The 18,075-nt window shown below is 41.3% G+C and overlaps 1 protein-coding gene and 1 non-coding gene across 2 annotated transcripts; one reads left to right on the top strand and one right to left on the bottom strand.

Moving 5' to 3' along the window:
- The first annotated feature begins 523 nt into the window (after positions 1-523).
- trnar-ucu (transfer RNA arginine (anticodon UCU)) lies at positions 524-611 on the top strand. The gene is given in 2 exon segments: positions 524-560; positions 576-611. It is a non-coding gene; the product is annotated as a tRNA-Arg (tRNA).
- A 4,451-nt stretch (positions 612-5,062) lies between these two features.
- On the bottom strand, positions 5,063-8,497 carry atf5b (activating transcription factor 5b). Its single transcript, XM_029517624.1, has 4 exons — positions 8,300-8,497; positions 7,566-7,778; positions 6,027-7,215; positions 5,063-5,432 (listed from the first exon to the last, which is right to left on the bottom strand). The coding sequence occupies exons 2-4, from the start codon at positions 7,702-7,704 to the stop codon at positions 5,246-5,248; spliced, it is 1,515 nt and encodes a 504-aa protein (XP_029373484.1). The 5' UTR covers positions 7,705-7,778; positions 8,300-8,497; the 3' UTR covers positions 5,063-5,245.
- Positions 8,498-18,075: the final 9,578 nt, after the last annotated feature.

Genomic DNA, 18,075 nt, shown 5'->3' with positions numbered 1-18,075 from the left:
GAACGCACAGCCTCAAAATGAGCCGCAGGCCATTCTGCAACGCCTCACCCTTCAGCAGCTCTGGATCCTCTCTGCGGTCCCCCCATCCGTCTCCTCCAACTCCTCCTCTTCTTGCATCACCCCCCCAACAGCCCCCCCACTGTCCGCCTTCCTCTGGATGACCACTCAGGAATATCAAGCATGTCAAGTTGAAGTTGCTGTTTGTTCCTGCTGATGGTCAAAAAATAAAAAATAAAAAAATCATCATGCATCTTCTTCTCTGATCTGTTTCCGGCTCACTCTGGGCGAGGCGGCGGGGTCTGTGGTCCATCACAGAGACAGACAGTCACCAACGAACCCAAACAGGATGTCTTTGGACAGTGGGAGGAAACATGGAGACTCCACACACAAAGGGAGTCGAACCCACCACCTTCTTGTTGTGGGGTGAAAAAATAAATAAAATCATGATATTCCTGCATATTGCATGCAAGGCCTTTGTATTGTGACGGGCAGAATCTTTGTTGGTGACTTATATCACCTTGTGGGCTCTGTGGCGCAATGGACAGCGCGTTGGACTTCTAGAAACGACAGAAGAGATTCAAAGGTTGTGGGTTCGAGTCCCACCAGAGTCGAGCTTTATATATAGATGAACAATAAAGGCTGATTCTCCCTGAAGAAGACTGAGACCATGAACGCATCAGGAGGAGGGGGGGGTTTTCCCATAGACTTCAATACAACCTGATTTCTCTTCCGACACGGAAGTGGTAGAAACAGCTGAGTGAGTCAGTGTCATAAATAAAACACTTTAAATAACTAGTAACGGTTTTTTAATAACGGCCGTCCTGACCGACAGGCCGCTGCTTCACCGGCGGACAGCTCGGTGCTAATCGCGGTCAGTGTACCGGGAGGCTCGGCCCACGGAGGATTTTTCATCCGGTTGTTCGGAGAATAACCCGGAAACGAGGCTGTCTGTGCTGTCTTGTGTCCAGGTGAGTCTGCCGCTTTTATTCTGCTGTCTGTTCGCTAACCTGGCTCGTTAGCTTAGCTTGCCAACAAGCTAACGGCCTAACTCAGGTGTGCTAACGTTGCTAACAGGAACGTCGTGGCGGCATCGCACCCGCCTCGTACTTTACCCATTATTCGGGGGAGTTCGGGTTAATTTGATAGATTTGGTTAATCTGAGGGGGTTAGTCGGGAGTTTAGCCGTTAATTGCTCCCAAAACGGCGGATTAGCCGGGCAGCTAGCCGAGCTAACGGGAAAACTGTCGTGACGTCACGCAGGCAGCGGCCATCTTTGTTTACAGTCATGAAAAGTGAAGCTGCTTTTAGATTTTATTCAAAACGAGTGATATCTATGACTTCTGTTTGTGGCCCGGCAGAAGAAAACAAAGCACAGAACAAATCTCAGTAATTTATCCGCTCAGTTGCCAAACTTGTCCTGCTCATCGCTGCATGAACGCCCACAGTGAGTGTACACCTCCAGGGAAGACTGTCAGATCTGAAACACACAGATCTCTGCCTGCACCTTCTGTCTCCCAGCACAACACAAGCGGTAGAAGTGTGTGTTGTGTTTATTGTGTGGCCTTTTGGGAGGAATATTTAGGAGCTGTAATGTGACGCTTCGTTGGAGTCGGTGAAGTTAAAGTGTAGTTGGTGTGGCTCACAGCAAGTTGTTTGTATGTTTGAAATAACTCTTAACCCTAAAACCTGTGTAGCCTTTCAATTGTTTCCTCCTGATCTATATTTGTTATAGTTACCAAAAGGCTGATGTGTATACAGGTAAAACCACCCGAGCTGAAAAACAAACTCCTACAGAACAGATGGAATACAAACTGTGGGTATGTGCACAAAAATGTACTTTGTTATGTATATTAATGAAGCAGGTTGCACTGACATCAATGCAGAGTTTCTACACTCAGTCTTCTGCACCACTGTTCTCCATTTAGAGACAATTCATTCAATTTAGTTTTTAAAGCTTCAAGTGCAACAACCGCATTTCATTCTGTTCCTGTAGCTGCAATCGGTGGACACATTTCCCTCCAGCCAATTCCTGTGCACAATCTGTGGTTTTTCAATTATTTGTTATATTTACGAGGCTCATTGCGTTTAATGTTGCTTTCGGTAAATTAATTCTGAGTCTGCTGTATTTATTTGTTACTTTAAGATTTTACAGGCAGAACACATAGTAGCCCTATAAAATACTGTCGGTGGTTAGTGATGAAACTATCCGGGAAGATAAAGGAGTCATGTTTATGTACCATAATAACAATATGTGCATTTTCTGTCATTTTAATAGTGCATTCCTTCTATGTAATACTGCAGTAATTTAACATCTATTGGAGTATTTTTACTCTGTGATATTGCTGCTTGGATTAAAGAAACGTTTCTTGTGATTTCTTCTACCACAGTTATTTTATGTTTATTTTTGCTGCTGTGACACTTTAATGTCTTTTTAATGCTCTATGCATGATCCACAATAGAACTGAGCATAGGTCCAGACTGGAGTGTGGTGTATTTAATGCTATGCTGTCATATTTCAGGGTTAGGTAGAAATGATTGTTCCCTGTGGGGCTGAAGTCTTCTCCGAAGCTTACAGGGCCACCTGCTGGTGATGGAGTCGTACATAATTTACAGCAGATCTTAGTAGAATATTCTGCAGATGCTCTGAATGAAAACGATTCATTTCTTCCTGTGGGCGTTGTGCTTTCATGTCTCTTTGTAGGCCTGCGTATGTGATATTAACCCCCATTCCAGTATTTGTTTACAATATATACATATCGCACATTAGCATATACCATTTTAGAAATATATGTCCTATATGTGCCTTTCTCATTTCAGTACTCTGTAGCTGTAAAATTCTCATTTAAACAGAATATCTACTATTGTCAGTGTTCATTTGTGGGAATTATTTTGTTGATATATATTTTTTTTTAATGTAAAAATATTCATTAATGCTTTTGTTTGCAGTTTTGACTGATTGGTCACATACCTCAGATTAGATCTATATTCCAGATGTATATTTACATTTTTAATAATACTATAATTTTTATTTTTTATGTATAACTACAATTTTTATTTTGTCTATATCTTCTAGTTTATTATTTGCAGAACCCGATAAGCAACCAAAAAAGGAGAAATCATTTCTCATCTCCTCTGAAATGTTAAATAAGTTAATGTTATAGTGAAGATCTTTATTCAACACAATGCAAAAACAGACTATATTATACATCTTATGTCAGCAGTACAATCCGTTTTTACATTTCATGTGTATCAAACAAACAACAAACAGAAAGAAAACTGAATCAACAGATTTAATGGCATTCTCTGTCAACCCAGTACTTTTTTATTCTGATAGTTCACTTGTATCTCTCTCCTGCTTGTGCAAGTATTGTGTGATATTGCCTCATGCACTTGAAAGGCCTATGACTGCTAGGAGAGATACCAAGAGATTTCACACACACACACACACCATATACATGTGTTCACACACACCCTCCACGAGCTGGGAGATGAGATAGGCAATTTATGTCTGTCTGTTGACTGCTGGAGCTTGATATCTCTTCACTCAGCCCTGCGGATCAATCGCACTCAAATATAAGGGGGGAAAATAACAACAGGAGCATGTATTAGTGTTTCTCCAGACATAATCCCCTCATCGTGAGGCTGTTTTGACGAGAGGACTCACTCCTGCCTGCTGAATCTAAAGGAGAGCCCATTTTCTTGTCTTCTTACAGAGCAGGCAGGTGTCAAGTCAAAGTCAAAGCCCGCCTTGATGTCCTGCCGTCCAGTGGTGAATCTTGGGAAATAACTTGGACTTGGACTGCAGTGCAGCCAAAGAAAACCAGTAGTTACAGAGCTGGGTGGGAAAAAAGATGGGAGGGGCTATCTCTTAATCCCACCGCCTTCTTTCATTGTGTGAGCTGTTCTCGGTATACTTTGTGTACTTTGGACAGTTGCAGCGTGGCGGCTTCATGGCCACAGAGTGAACAGCATGCAGTGAAGAACAGTCCAAAGGCAGAGATGAATGATACTACATAACTTATTTTTTATTTGGCTGCAATTTACCTGATGTATAATTTCCTGACATTGATATTGACTATTAAAAGAACCTGAATTTCAGATACATCAATTTATCAATTGGAAAAACAAAACTAAAACAAAATAAATTCCCATGAAGTTTGTACCATTGCCCAACAACAATTTACTGTTGCATCGACAGGTGATTGTTTGTTCGCAAAATACAGCCAAAAGAGGAATAAAGAGAGTGAGAAAGAAAGAAAGAGAGGAAAAGGAAAAAAGCCAGTGAATGTTTCTGCGTTTCTCAGAGCTGAAAACCAAAACCTGAGCATGGATCACACTGGCGGCGAGGACGGGGTCAAGGGTAGGGGGAGGGCTCAGATAAATGTCGCCAGCTTTGGTGAGACGAGTGAAGTCAACTCAGTTAAATTGACGCGGTGGAGATCTCGAAGCCATGCAGTTAACAGAATATTGCCTTCAAATAACACTCACACATGCTTTTTCCAAAATCAAACATGCATTGGGTAGTTCAGTGGGGTAAAGAAGTGTAAATACTCAACATTTTTAGCAATACAAATTCTCTAAATGTTTCAGATAGTGAATATTTGTAGAGCATGTTACACACTTTTTTTCCAGCAATCCCTTTATTCACTTGATTGTTTAAGCAAAAATGATAAATGAACATTATTAAGTAAAAATAAAATTATAAAATAAAATATATATTGAGTATAGATCTGCCTCGATGCTGCCAATGTGTGTGTCACAAAAACCACAAGCAAATTCAACCACTACTACTAATTCAAAGAGCATTTTGTAAACGATCAATCATTGCAAGCGCAAACTCAGTCATCACAAGGCTGTGAGTGCAGTTCGGATCACAGTGGTCACGGACAAGTTCAGCATCTCCTCTGAAAGCCACCTCGCTAAGGCTTTTAATAGTTTAGTCACCCATCTGGAAACTTCTCCTTTTCTTTCTTTTTTGTCTGGGTTTTTTTTAATTATTTTTTTTAGGAAAGGTCTTGTGTTTTTCTGTTTTTTGAAATTTTTTTTTGTTGTTGTTTCGTCATCCCGTTGGAACTAAATTTCTTCTTGTTTTTTTTTTTTGTTTTTTTTTTAGAAAAAAACTACGAAAATCATGCAACTACCATTTCATTTTTGTGAGACAAAAAACCAGTTGGTGCTCTTGACTCGAATTTTTCTCTTGCTGCTGGTTGAGAGATTCTTGAAGTTGAGGTCAGCGTTGGGCGTTTTAGGCACTGCCATCCTGTTTGAGTCGCTGACTGCGAGCCTTGTAGACCTCGATCAGTAAATCTTTGACATATTGGATTTCTCGTTCCACCGACTCTGCCTTGTCACGAAGCTCTCGGTTCTGCCCCTCGAGGCCGTGCAGCTCCTCCTCCAGAGAGTCCAGCTCCGCCCTCTTACGCAGCCTGTACCTGCAATAGAAAACAAAACATCCATTTGTTGTTGTTTTTTGCTGCCTTGCATCTTCATTAATGAGTCAATAGAGCATGACCTGTGAACTACATGGGAGTGGATTACTCCCGCAGATGACTTCAGTCATTAACCCAGGAGACATTTAATCGACTTTTTCTTCACAGATCTCACTTTAGACAGATGTGAATAGACGACACTTGTGCACACAGACAGACTGGACTTATAGAAATGATTGAGGTGGGGCTAAATCTGGCAGACAGTGAGGGACTTTCCATTTCCCTCCTACACTCTGTGGGACATTTAAAGTGCTGGGTGGCTGGTTTATGTAACACACTCCAGCCATGTTGAAGGGTGAAGCAAAACAAGGTATCATCACTGACTGGATGAGTTTAGAAGATGACCCGTAATGACCATCTACAACATTGGCTGAATGGAAAAAAAACCAACAACTTTTCTTAGTTGTCTGTGAATATATTTTTTTTTCCTCTTTTATCGTTTAGATACCACAATTTCACGCCCACACCATCTGACTTTAGCTTTTCATGGAGGCTGGTGGATGTTTTCATGCAGAGAGGAAAAAGTCAACAGTTTACCTGTGAGCAGCAGTTTTGTTCTGGTCTCTCTTCTTCTGCTTCCTCTCGCCACTGCTGTTATCCAGAGAAGCGGTGCCCATCACCAAAGATGGTTTAATGGAGCAGTGTTCATCCTTTAGCCTCTGGGTGGGGCGGTGGATAGGGGCGCCCATCAGCGGACCCTCGCCCTCCCCTCTGGACAGACATTCGTAACTTTGGTCTGCAAGGCATTCCGGATAGAGGTAGTGGCCGTGTTGGGGCTCTACAGCCTGTGCTTGCGACGGCTGATCTAGGTCACCTATAAAGCTATGGTAAGGCTCTGTGCTGGCCATGGACTGGTGGAAGTAGCTGTCACCGGCCACCATTGTCTCTGGGGGAATACTTCCAGAAAGTCCTCCATCTTTGCTGCAGTGCAAAACATCAAGCCCCGTGCTGTCGTAACTTACATTGACCTTCACGTTGTGCATCAACTGTCCCTCTCGCTTGTGGTGGCTCTCGTACGAGCCGCCGAGACAAAACCCTCGAGCAATCTCTTCGCTGCAAAACATTCCCTCTGTAAAACAATAGCTCTCCTCTTCCTTCAACGATAAAGCACATTCTCTCACCTTCTTGACGCTGCCGAGGCTGTTCTTGCTCACCGTCTTCAGTGTGGAGTAGTGGTTCACAGACAACTCTGCGCTTCCTGAGTAACTTCCCCTGGAGCCCCACGTATCAAGTCCAACTTCCTCCCCGACTTTCACAGCCTCGCTGATTATTCTTCGCCCGTTGTTGTGGTGGTAGCGGTGGTGGTAGTTGTATGGAGCTGGTCGAGCAATTTTGGTTCTGCCGATGGGACCGCCACAGAAGCTGGCCAGGTCCAATTCCCCTGTTGCCAAGGTAACAACCACAGGGCTGGTTTCCGATTGGCTGGACCCATACGACCCATAAGGTAACTGATAATAAGATTGGGAGCCCATGGCTTGAGCACCCTTGTCACATTTTGAGGATTTCTCCAACTTGCTTGTCGTGGATGTGGATTCAGAACGGAAGTAGTCCTCCAGCTGAGCCAGCTCCTCCTGTAGTAGAGAGGTCATGACCTCCAGATCCGAGGGCACCTTGACATCATGTTCTAATGGGGAGGGTGGAAGGGAAGAGCTCGGAGAAGACTCGGTCGTCGACACAAATGAAGACAAATCAACTTTTTCCGTCATCCAATCTGAGTGACCATCACCTATAAAAATTAAAAATAACCATATAGTGAATAAAACAATCCCATTTTTTTCATTCAGCTGTTTGCATAAAATAATGAAAATTAAAAACTAGAAATTCAGGTTAAAAAAAAAAAAAAAAATCTTAAATCTCGCAAGGTTGAGAGGATAAAAGCTTAAGTTAAAAGCAAGCAATATATCCGAAAAATCCAAGTGAACAACTAACCGATCATCTGAAAATGATTGAACAGCATCGTCTGCATTCGATAAATATCCACTTAGCTGTACTCACTGTACGACATTAGCCCCGTGCTGCACTGCGGCTCCGACCTCGGGATGTGGAAAAATAAAAAAGCGTCTTGGCAAAACTCACCAATTAAGTGCTGCCTCTCCACAGGCTCCGCCCCCGTCCTGGCCCGTGATTGGCTGTGGCTAGCCTGTTGGAGAAGGGGAGCGCTGAGCTCGCCCGTGGAAATGGGGGGAATTTTCCTGCGAAGGATCGATGCCGCCATTGTGTCGTCTGCTTCGATCGAATTGCTCAAAAGCACCAACTGTGCACTGGATGGATGAAAGACTGGTAAAAGACCTGTGGGGGCAAAAAAATTAAGGAAATGCATTAATTTCGCAAATTTTATTTCACCATAAAAACAACTTAAAATTAACAGATTTTTTTTTCAAAACAATTGTCGTTAATATTTATAAATAACACAAAAAAAATTTTGATTTATAAAAAAAAAAAAAAGTTCAAATTGGCTGTTAATTTTTTTTTGTTCACCAAAGTGAAGAATTTAGTTATAATGCGACATGAGCAAGTTTTAAAAGCAACTAAACTGTGAAATAAAAAAAAATAAAAAAAACTAAATACATACTTTTATCAACCTCATTAAAAAAAGTTGTTTTACACAAAATAAGTGTTAGAAACATTTTCTTGTGTCTCATTAAACAAATCCTTATTTATTTATTTTTTACACACACAAAAAAGTAAAAGTAATATGATGACTTTAAAACAGTTAAAGATTCCCAGAGGAGGTTGTTTTTAAATAAAATCTGGACTGTTAGTTTGTTAAATCCTAAGTTTGCCCTCCAAACACACACACTTGGACTCACCCCATAGTTTCTGAATAGTCTGCAGGAGCAAAGCACACGGAGCTTCACGGAGCAGGCAGCGGGACGCAGGCACTTTTAAAAAGCCATGTTTCTCTCTTTTGGATGCACAGACGCTCTTCTTGAAACGCTATTTCCACCAAAAGACTTGAGAGACAGAAAGTTTTTAAATCCGCTACTTCTGCAACTCCTAGTGCCCGGGCCGGATCACGGGAGATCGGATCAGTCCGCGGCTTACAGCGGTCCTCCGGCCGTTACGTCATCAACCTGGGGACTTTCCCATTATCAGGAGGCTTTTTTTAATTTTACTGATGTTATGTGTTTATGTTTTACTGACTCATTCATTAGTTTTTCAATCAATACATTAAAACGATGCATTCAGGGGTTTTTCCAATCTTTATAAGATTGAAAGCTCAGAATGAACTTTTATTACATTTGAATTAATCCATTTGTCTTTCTTTTCATGACACTATCCCCTGCTGTCTCGTTGACCCTTCTACAAGCTCCGTGTCTCCCTCTTCCAGTCGCTGTAGAAATAATAAAAGTAATGAGGATGTGTGAAAAAGAGCAGGAGGATGAGGGCAGACGCTCAGCAGACGGCACTAGTTTTCGGTGCGCCGCAGCGGAAGGACACCGTGTTGCAGCTGGAAGGTGTAACTTTAGTTGCAGCCCTGTTGCATCAGATCCGCAGGGGATTCGCCGAGCGCTGCAACAATGCGGCCACACCATTGGTTCATCTGGGGGAACTTTTCTCCTTCCATTGGCCTGATATCAGCCCGACACTGATTTCTAATCATTACGCATCATCACCGACCAGGGCCTCCTGCTGGGACAGACACCTGAAATCACACGGTCATTTCCTCCACCAGCAGTAATCCACACTTTGGTCTGACTGAATCAGCCTCAGAAACACAAAGAGAAAAGGCCAAAGAGGTGTCTTCATCAAACTTTTACTGGACTTTACTTCCTTACTGCAGCTGCGCCTTTCACGTGAAAATTAAAAATATATTTATGTATGCACGCAAAAAAAAGTAATATTCCTATCACTCTGTAAAAGTTGTTTTACAAAGAGTGAGTGAGTTTTATGAGTGCAGCCGTGCCCAGAAGAGAACTGGAACACGTGGGGTCTGTTCAGCAACAGGTGTGATGATAAACTGTGTTTAAGATAAGATTATTCTTTATTTGTGTCACGGTGGGGAGATGAGCACACAGCAGGACAAAAATCAAACGGCAAACATCAACACCAAATCATTAAAAAATGGATACCAGTATAATACAGGCAATCTGTATTTAAAAACACAGATTAGTGAGTTTATTGGATATTAGAACCGTGTTTGATTAAAAAAAAAACTGTAGGTTTAATCCTAATTTAAGGAAGAATTCCAGATTTTTTGTTGCAGCTAGGCGTGTATTTTTAATTCCTCCATCCCCCACCTCCAGCTTCTCCTCCTGTGGGCAGCAGGAAGTGCAGGACAGTAATTAAACACGAGTGACACCATAATAAAACACACTGACAGTAATATAAAATAACCCTCCATAGGAGAAAGTTAGACGTAAACACGCACACACATTTGCTTTATTACACAATCTCACCTGCTCTTTACTGTCACAACAACAACATTATTATTGAAGACGCCTCTGAAAACAGGATCTTTATTTAATCATGAGGTTGAATGAACCATAAAAAAAACAATCATCCTACTTGAACTGAAGCGTCATGAAAAATGCAAAGAGTTGTAAATCAATTACAAAGAAGCTGTGGATGCTTTTAGCGTCTTCAGGATGGGGCTGACTGCCACGGCGAGCCGCCGAAGGACAGACTTTGATCCCAAAACCTCAATGAGAGTGAAAGTGACTGATGACGGAGACCTGTTTATAGACAGTGGTGATAAAACTGCAGCTCAAATGTGTCTCCTGTCTGATAAAAGTCCATAATGAGATAATGAGTGTATTTATTGTCTCTCTCTCTCTCAACAGGCTGTCACTCTGTTTGTGTTTCTACCTCCTGACCTCTGAGCTGCCTCGGCCTCATCGTGACAGGTAGGACGTGTGGAGGTCGGACAGGCTGGCTGACGCCCAGCGTGTCTCGTGGCCCTCATTAGTAAAACCAGGGCGGCTCTGTGTGCCCCCCACCCATCCCCTCCCCGGCTGGAGCTCTTCTGCCTATCCAGGGCCTCCCCAACAAACCAAAATCTGATTGAAGCAGCCAGGTCTTCCTGTTGCTATAGTAATAGGCAACACAGACTCACCCTTTTCTCAAAAACATGTTTTTGGCATCCCTGTAGTCATGGCTTCTATGGCCTCCCCCTCAAAGCTCCTTCAGCCCCATTGTTTACACTCCGTCTTGCTATTTTTTTGCAGGCAGTGCAGTTTTTCATAATGCTCGATGCACCTCTTTAGTTGCGCATTAATTTGTAATTCGGGGTTGCGGGTGAAGTTGTGGTGAAATGAGCAATGCCCCTGCAATCATTTTGGATATAATCTGCTCTATAACCTCAGAACAAATCAGTTTTTTAAACACATCAACGGAACATTTCTATCCTACTATCAGTGTTTGTTTGTAAAGAAAAAAAAAATCTGAATTATATTTTAAATTACTGCACGTCCATGTTGATAATCCCAATGAATTTAATGCAGATTTATAGGAATGTAATATTAATATATATGTATGGTCTCATGGACCTTGGCCTATAAATAACACATTCTGTTTGATATCAACCTCCCACTGTTGACTACACATACTGTATATTTACAGTCCGCAGATTTCAGTGTTGTGTGCAATAGTGGATCCACAATGAATTCCTTAACTTGCAGGCTTTTTTTCTGTATTGCGGCAAAACGATTGCCTTCTTTTTGTGCAGTATTGCCCCGCGTCTGTCCTTTTGTACTGTACAACCGTACAGGAGCCCTCTCCAGCAGAGCATCGTGGGATGGGAAGAGCCTCCTTCAAAGATGCAGGCGGCCGTGCACTCCCCTACTATGGCACATTGGCATCAGTTACACCATAATTTCATCACCAGCAGCTCTCTGTGAATCCTGCTTACATTAACTTTTTACACGGATTGGCAACACAGAAGCAGAGATGCATGGCAATGCCAGCACTTGAACACATTTAGACTCAGAGCCTCCCTGTTCAATAGTTGGTCTCAGCATATTGTTATTTGTTGATGAAGTGTTGTATTTGTATGAACAAATGGTCTACATTGTGCATAATCCCTGCAGTTACAGTGGGATTACTCTGAGAGAAAAGGCGAGGGGATTAAAAATACAAGAGGACGGGGAGACTTCAAAGTGGCAAAGTGTGCAGGGCTGTTTGACTGATGGCTGGCGTATTGTTTTGATAAGTGTTCCATGAGGAGAACATGTGAGGCTATGTGTCACTTTCTCCTCTCATCTCAGCGATACGGAGCCGGGCAACGGGGGGATGTCAAAAGAGAAAGAAAGAAACAGCCACAATTACATCGTTCATACAACAATACGCTGCATAGCAGTTGGCTCCCGCTCGCAAACAGCAGCCCAAATGTGAAATGCAAATTAATTAATTTGTTTTTAACATGAAATTAAATTAACATGTTAGACCCAGAGATGGCGATAATAACGCTGGTGCACTGGGAGCAAGAAGGAAAATAAGGATTATAAAATGCAGACAATGTAAGTCAACCCCCATGACACTCAGCTGCTTTCATCACAGTTCATTGAGATATTATCAGCTACAGTGAGAGCTTGTTATGATGTCAAATACACGGTAAATTTGTTTACTCTGTGTGAAACTTTAATTAATCTCACATTGTTTCTCCACGCTAATACAAATTACAGAAGAAGCATGAATAAACATGAGTTAATTAAAACATTTGTTTGACCGTGAGTGTCTTTTAGTTCATCGTGTGAGGTCTCATTATTAAAACTGTTTATTCTCACATTTTGGTTTATTTCATACATGTATATATTTAAATAAAGTTTTCTCTTCTTCACACACACAGAATAGTGCTGACTTCAGACAAAATACAGGAAACAACACACACATTAATAATCTGGCACAACCAAAGCTAATTTATCCGATTTAATCTTTTCTCTTTTTGTGCAGCTGCAGTGAAATTATTATTATTGTAAATTTTTCAAAATAGACCATTAACTAATCCAGACTGTTCATTACAGTTACATCATTGAATACATCAGACTCTGAACTCATTGTTACTCCCCAAGCTAAAGGTTAGAGGTCACGAGATGAATGCTGGGAGAGGAAAGAAGAAATATAAATCTTGTTTCAAAGTAAATATGTTCTTCTCTGGGCCACGCACGGACATTTTCACGCTCTCTCTCAGGATTTTTCCATTAAATTAAATGCATATTTTTTCATTTACACTTGCAGATGTTTACCACTCAACAAAATGATCAACATACACAAAGACAGTCACAAAAACAGGCAGCTGCAAAGACAACAAGGCCACACTCTGCTGCTTCAGGGAGAATTAGAAGGAAATGGAATTGGTTTGAAATGAAACTAATACCATAGACTAAATTTAAAAGCTTTAAATATAAAATAAATGCCACCTGAGGTCTATCTGTGCGCGTCTGCCGCTTCTGCTGAAGGATTTTTGCTTATTCATGAATAATTGAGTTTGGCATTAAAAACACATTTAAATTAAGTGAGTAGCTGCTCATAACTCACACACACACACACACACACACAACTTTATTTGACAACTCAGCCAAATAAAGTAAATTCCTTTTATTTGTAACGTGCCTAAAATCAGGCCAAAATGGCTTTGGCTCTGGAAATGCTTTTAGAAAAATATATTTTCTTTACCAAAATATGAGAAATGTGGTTCAGCATCTCCCACTTGTCAGTTTTTCACATACACATTGTTCTGTGTATGTGAAAAACTGACAGAGCGTCATTTTTAATTGACTTTTTTTTTTTTTTTGACAGAAATGTTGATTTTTGGATTTATTTTATAAACATCGTGGATGATACATTGGGTTGACTTATATCTGTAAATTCTAAAAAAAGAAGATCCGTCATGTGAATTGATGTCGACACTCCCCGGTCATACTTTAACTTATTGATCCTAACCTGCTCAAGGCTCTTATTGGTATTCAACCTGACAAAACCCCTCAACAAACAACCAGTCAAATCTCCTGCACACATTAATGCTGCGAAATAGGAAGGAAAAATGTGACCGCACAACCACAGCCTTTGTTGTGTTGTTTGTCTTTTTTTATCGTTGTCTTGTATTTATACATTGATAAAAAAATTTTTTTTACAGGTTTACGTATTTGCTGAATTTTGTGTATTTTGTTGTACATTGTGTACAATAATGTTAAGATAAAGAAAAGTGGTTGAGTAAAAAATAGTAAAAGAAATCTCTGGATTATGACACAGACTTTAACACAGACTGTCATCCTGTGTGTTAAATAAAAACAAAGTGAAGACAGGTGGGGCTTATTAAGAGAGACGGGTCACCCCCGTTTGTCACCTCCTGAATAATAACATGATTTCAGCGCACATGGCACGCATGATAATATTTACTACACCTCAGAGTTTCAGTTCTGCAGCAGCAGATGAGTTTACACCCAGAGAAAACCCACATTACTAGATTACTGTTGTGTTTCTCAGTCTCTCATAACGATGTTGTGGTTGGGGGAAGAGTGTACCAAGCCATCCCAGCTATTTCAGTTCATTGTGGTCTCATTACAGCAGGCTGTTGGTAATCCTCTGCCTTTGATGTGGAAGCTGAAGGGAGCTGCGTCTCTACTGTAGTTCAAACAATGTTCTCCCTGCTCCCTCAGCACCTCCACCATGAGCGGCCCCGTGGTAACTGAGGAGCCTCAGCCCGACCGACGGCAGGGGGTTTGCTTCCCAAGCTGAGCGCAGGTGAAACGGAGGCGCAGATCAAGCTGTAAGTCAACCTGAGGTTAAGGAGAAGGAGGTTCACTCCACCGGGAGCTTCAACAGCAACAAGGTCAGATGGCGCGTGAGTCAGAATATTTTATTCACGCCTTAAGCGACGAGCCGTGGCGGACGAGACCACAGCTAATGAGAAACAAGAACACAGAATATCCGTCACACACAAACACCCGTGAACAAGACAATACAGTAAACAACAGCTTCATCATCATCATCATTATCATACAGAAGCCTGTTCATTAAAAGGGCAACACAGCCTGATGCCTGACAAAAAAAACACTTTATTTGTCTGACAGGTACATTTTTATGATTTCATTTGAAGGTGCTTCACAGAAAACAGAAATTTGAGCAAAAGGAAGCTGAAAACAATTAGGATTCTGCTTTTATCCACGTCACTCACTGACTCTCTGTCTCTTTACTGTTTTCCATCAGTCGGCCAAACCGAATAAACAACAAATAAAGAAGGGACCTGAGCTCTCTACTCAGCCCCAAACATCCAGAAAAATTACACCCAGGTGTAAACATTGGATCTTAAACTGGACAAAAGCTCATTTTAAATTTCTGTCAGGAAGACACAATGTTCTTGATGAAATTCAGGACATCTCTGTATTTAAGTCAATGGGAAAATGATCCGACTTAACATGCTTTATGTTTTTGTTCTCACCAAGATTTGAACCCCGAACCGTCTCAATGACAGCTGGACTGTGTGGCCCAATTTACGTTTTGTTCCCAGTCTTTATGCTAAGCTAATCTTCTGCCTGGCTGAGGCAGACAGCCTCCATCTTGAGTCAGATCCTGTTGGAGGAACAGTTTTTTTCTCTCAGTAATATTTTCCTGAGGCTGAAACGTGTCTTCAGATCATGTATGAACTAAACTGACTGAACAGCTTCCTGTTGCGGTCAGAGCTGGGCTGATGGGACTGCTGCGGGTTCGTTAACATAAAGAACCTTCGTTATAATAACTTATTTTTACTGGCTGAAAACCTGCTCTGTGCTGCTCCTACAGCCCTTTGGGGCTTTGTGGTGTTTCTATACAACATTTCTCTGCTGGGCTCTCAGCCTGCCTGTTAACGTCGTCGACTCAGATACGACCACCAGTGAGACGCAAGCACCTGCAAGAATAAACAAGAATTGCAACAAGAATTGTTTGGATGTTTTTAATATGAAAAATATAATGTGAGTCCCAGTTTGTTTACAGCCCTGTCACAAGGTATTCTGGGAAATGGACATATAAGCACCACAGAAATGCCTGTCCATTTATACCTTTGGGCCTATAAAAAAAATAAAAAAAACTCACTGCTGCAAAAACACATTTTAAAGCATCCAGCCTTGTGCAGTGGTGCTAACTTAGATACAGACTATTGTTCGGAATTACTTAGAAGAAGATTTAAATTTTTTTTCAGTCAGTAAATGAAATATACACGTTTCAATTTTCTGCAAAGTAGCTCCAATTTAAATGCAAAACAAATAAGTAATCAAAAATTGACTAGATTGTTTTGGATGTCACAACATGATGTAAGTTTCTGAGGAGGAGTTGAATCTTAAATCTCAAGTCACACGGTACAAAGCACAGTAAAGCCGAGAGGCCGGGTCCGGGTCTCTGTGGCACCCATGGGACGCCTGAAACAAACCAAGGCAGCGCTTAATAAACCTTGAAACTACACAGCCAAAAAGGCAGCCAAGTCTTTGTTATATCCACCACCTGAAGCTCAACACATCCCTGTTCAAGCTCTGTAGACACACACAACCTGTGGATTTTTCTTATTCTAATATGGGAATCATACAGTCTGAAATGGCCTCACTGACTAAAATTCTCTGGGATTGTGCTCATCGCTGGCTCATGTACCACTGCTGTGGGCTTCTGTTTGTCCCTGATCTTCAACATTTTGGTAGAAGTGTGGATTCCAATAAAGGCTTGTTAAACAACAGATTTCATTCTCTGACTCAAGAGGGCCCTACATGGCCCAGAGGCGTAAGCTGCTCCTTTGAACATCTAAATCCCCATGCAGCGTCTGACTTCCCTTTGTTATTCACTGGTGGATGTTCCTCCACTGTTTTTCTGTGTGCGCTCTCGCTCTGGAAAGGCTCCAACGGACTGTGCGGAGGGAGCTTTTAGCTGTAAAAGATCATCTCATTGAGATCATCAAGCCCCAGTTAATTGAACTTTTATATGATATCCTTGTAGGAGCGCCGGGTGAACATATTGTTTTAATAAAGAATTCATCAGCCAGAGATGGGGAGCCAGATTTAATGAGCCTTTCCTTCAAACAGGGATGAGAGACATGAAACAAACACTGTGCTCTCAGCTCTAATGTCTGCTGCCCCCCCGCTCGTCTGCCGCTGTGAACACACGCATCACATTCAAATGCCTAGTTATGCCTGATGAAACCGGAGCAGAGTGAAGTACATGAGTGGTTTTTTTTATCAGCATTTATACATTTAACTTGAAACAGCAGCGTGATTATATTTAATTTTGGTAATTTTATAAAATGCAGTTCTATTGAGGAATTATTTTGACTAAACTAATAACGCTGCAGACCCCTCACACCCCGGACAGAAACTGTTCAGACTGCTTCCCTCTGGTAGGCGCTACAGAGCTCTGTTCGCCAAAACCACCAGACTTAAAAACTGTTTCTTCCCCCAGGCTGATCCCAGATCTCCCCATAAGCCAACTGTCAACCTCATGAACATTTGCACATTACTGCACTACTGTACAATACTCCACAACAAATATTTCCAATGTCAGTGTACATTTATTCAAATATTTTAGATACGAACACTGGAGTCACATTCCTATGTATGTTTACACATACCTGGCAAAAAAATCTGATTCTGATATTCATAACTATATTTTTGATGTGTTCATTTTATAAATGAACACATGGTGTTGGAGTATGAACTCAACAAGACAGACAGGAAAGAGGGGAAGACACAGAGACCACAAGACGTATCAGACGTCAGCTTAGTTAGCATCTTTTATTTATTTTATTACAAACTGTTTCTAAATGAAGACCATATGTTTCTAATAGTTTTAAAATTAATCAAATAAATTATGGTGTTTTGTTTTTTTTTCTTTGGAAAAAAGGTTCTGCCAATTGAGTAAATGCTCCCATTAGTGAGAAAATAAAAGCTTGTCATTTGGTCAGAATAAGCAGGAAACAGAGAGCCATTAAATAAATCTTCTGACCAAAGAATTCAACATTAACTATCACGCCTGAGCTGCTGAGTCTGAAATGGAGGTTAAAGATTTAATTGAACACAACTGAAAAAAACAAAAACAAACAAACAAAAAAAAAAACGGTGATACACTTTGACTTAGGATAAATAAAATAAAACCATGGACATCACCACGTGGGATGATGATGTCTTTACCTTGGACAGACCAGGTGAACTCACTCAGGTAAATGACTGATCAGTGCTGAGGAAAGGGGCGAAAGAATTAAAGGAGAAAGGGATCTTAACAATACGAGGAGGAGAAAGAATCCATCTCCAAAAGCTTTGGTCAGTTGTGTTTGAATTAGCCAGTAAGTGTGTTTGCTGACTGTGTCTATCTATGAAGACTAATTTCTCCATTATGCAAAATTCAAACCTCCCTTGAGGACACACCAAACACGCTGATTATCGTCCCGAATGTGTCCGACCTGCGGCTCAATCGGAGGCATTTACAAACAGAATAACATTCAGACTCAACTGCTCTGCGTTGTTCCGGTTTCTGGGCCATTGATTCTTATATTTGATAGATTTTTTTAAGGCTCTGAGATCAAAGGCAGGAGGAGACAAAAGATAAAAGGAGATGAAGGAGGATCTGGAGAGGAGACATCCTAAAAGCTGTCACTGTGTCACTCCGCAGCAGAGCTGAAGTGAATGTGAAT

Source organism: Echeneis naucrates, chromosome 13 (genome assembly GCF_900963305.1).
Source record: "Echeneis naucrates chromosome 13, fEcheNa1.1, whole genome shotgun sequence".
Lineage (NCBI taxonomy): Eukaryota > Metazoa > Chordata > Actinopteri > Carangiformes > Echeneidae > Echeneis > Echeneis naucrates.
Note: the sequence above shows the minus strand (reverse complement) of the source record. Positions and strands in the feature narration are given on the sequence as shown.

What these genes read in the sequence shown, in the direction of transcription:
- atf5b (XM_029517624.1), bottom strand. Translation starts at nt 7,704, where the DNA reads ATGGCGGCATCGATCCTTCGCAGGAAAATTCCCCCCATTTCCACGGGC. An exon ending in GGAGAGGCAGCACTTAATTG is followed by an intron (nt 7,216 to 7,565) that starts GTGAGTTTTGCC and finishes TAATTTTTATAG; the next exon opens with GTGATGGTCACTCAGATTGG. An exon ending in AACAAAACTGCTGCTCACAG is followed by an intron (nt 5,433 to 6,026) that starts GTAAACTGTTGA and finishes TTTCTATTGCAG; the next exon opens with GTACAGGCTGCGTAAGAGGG.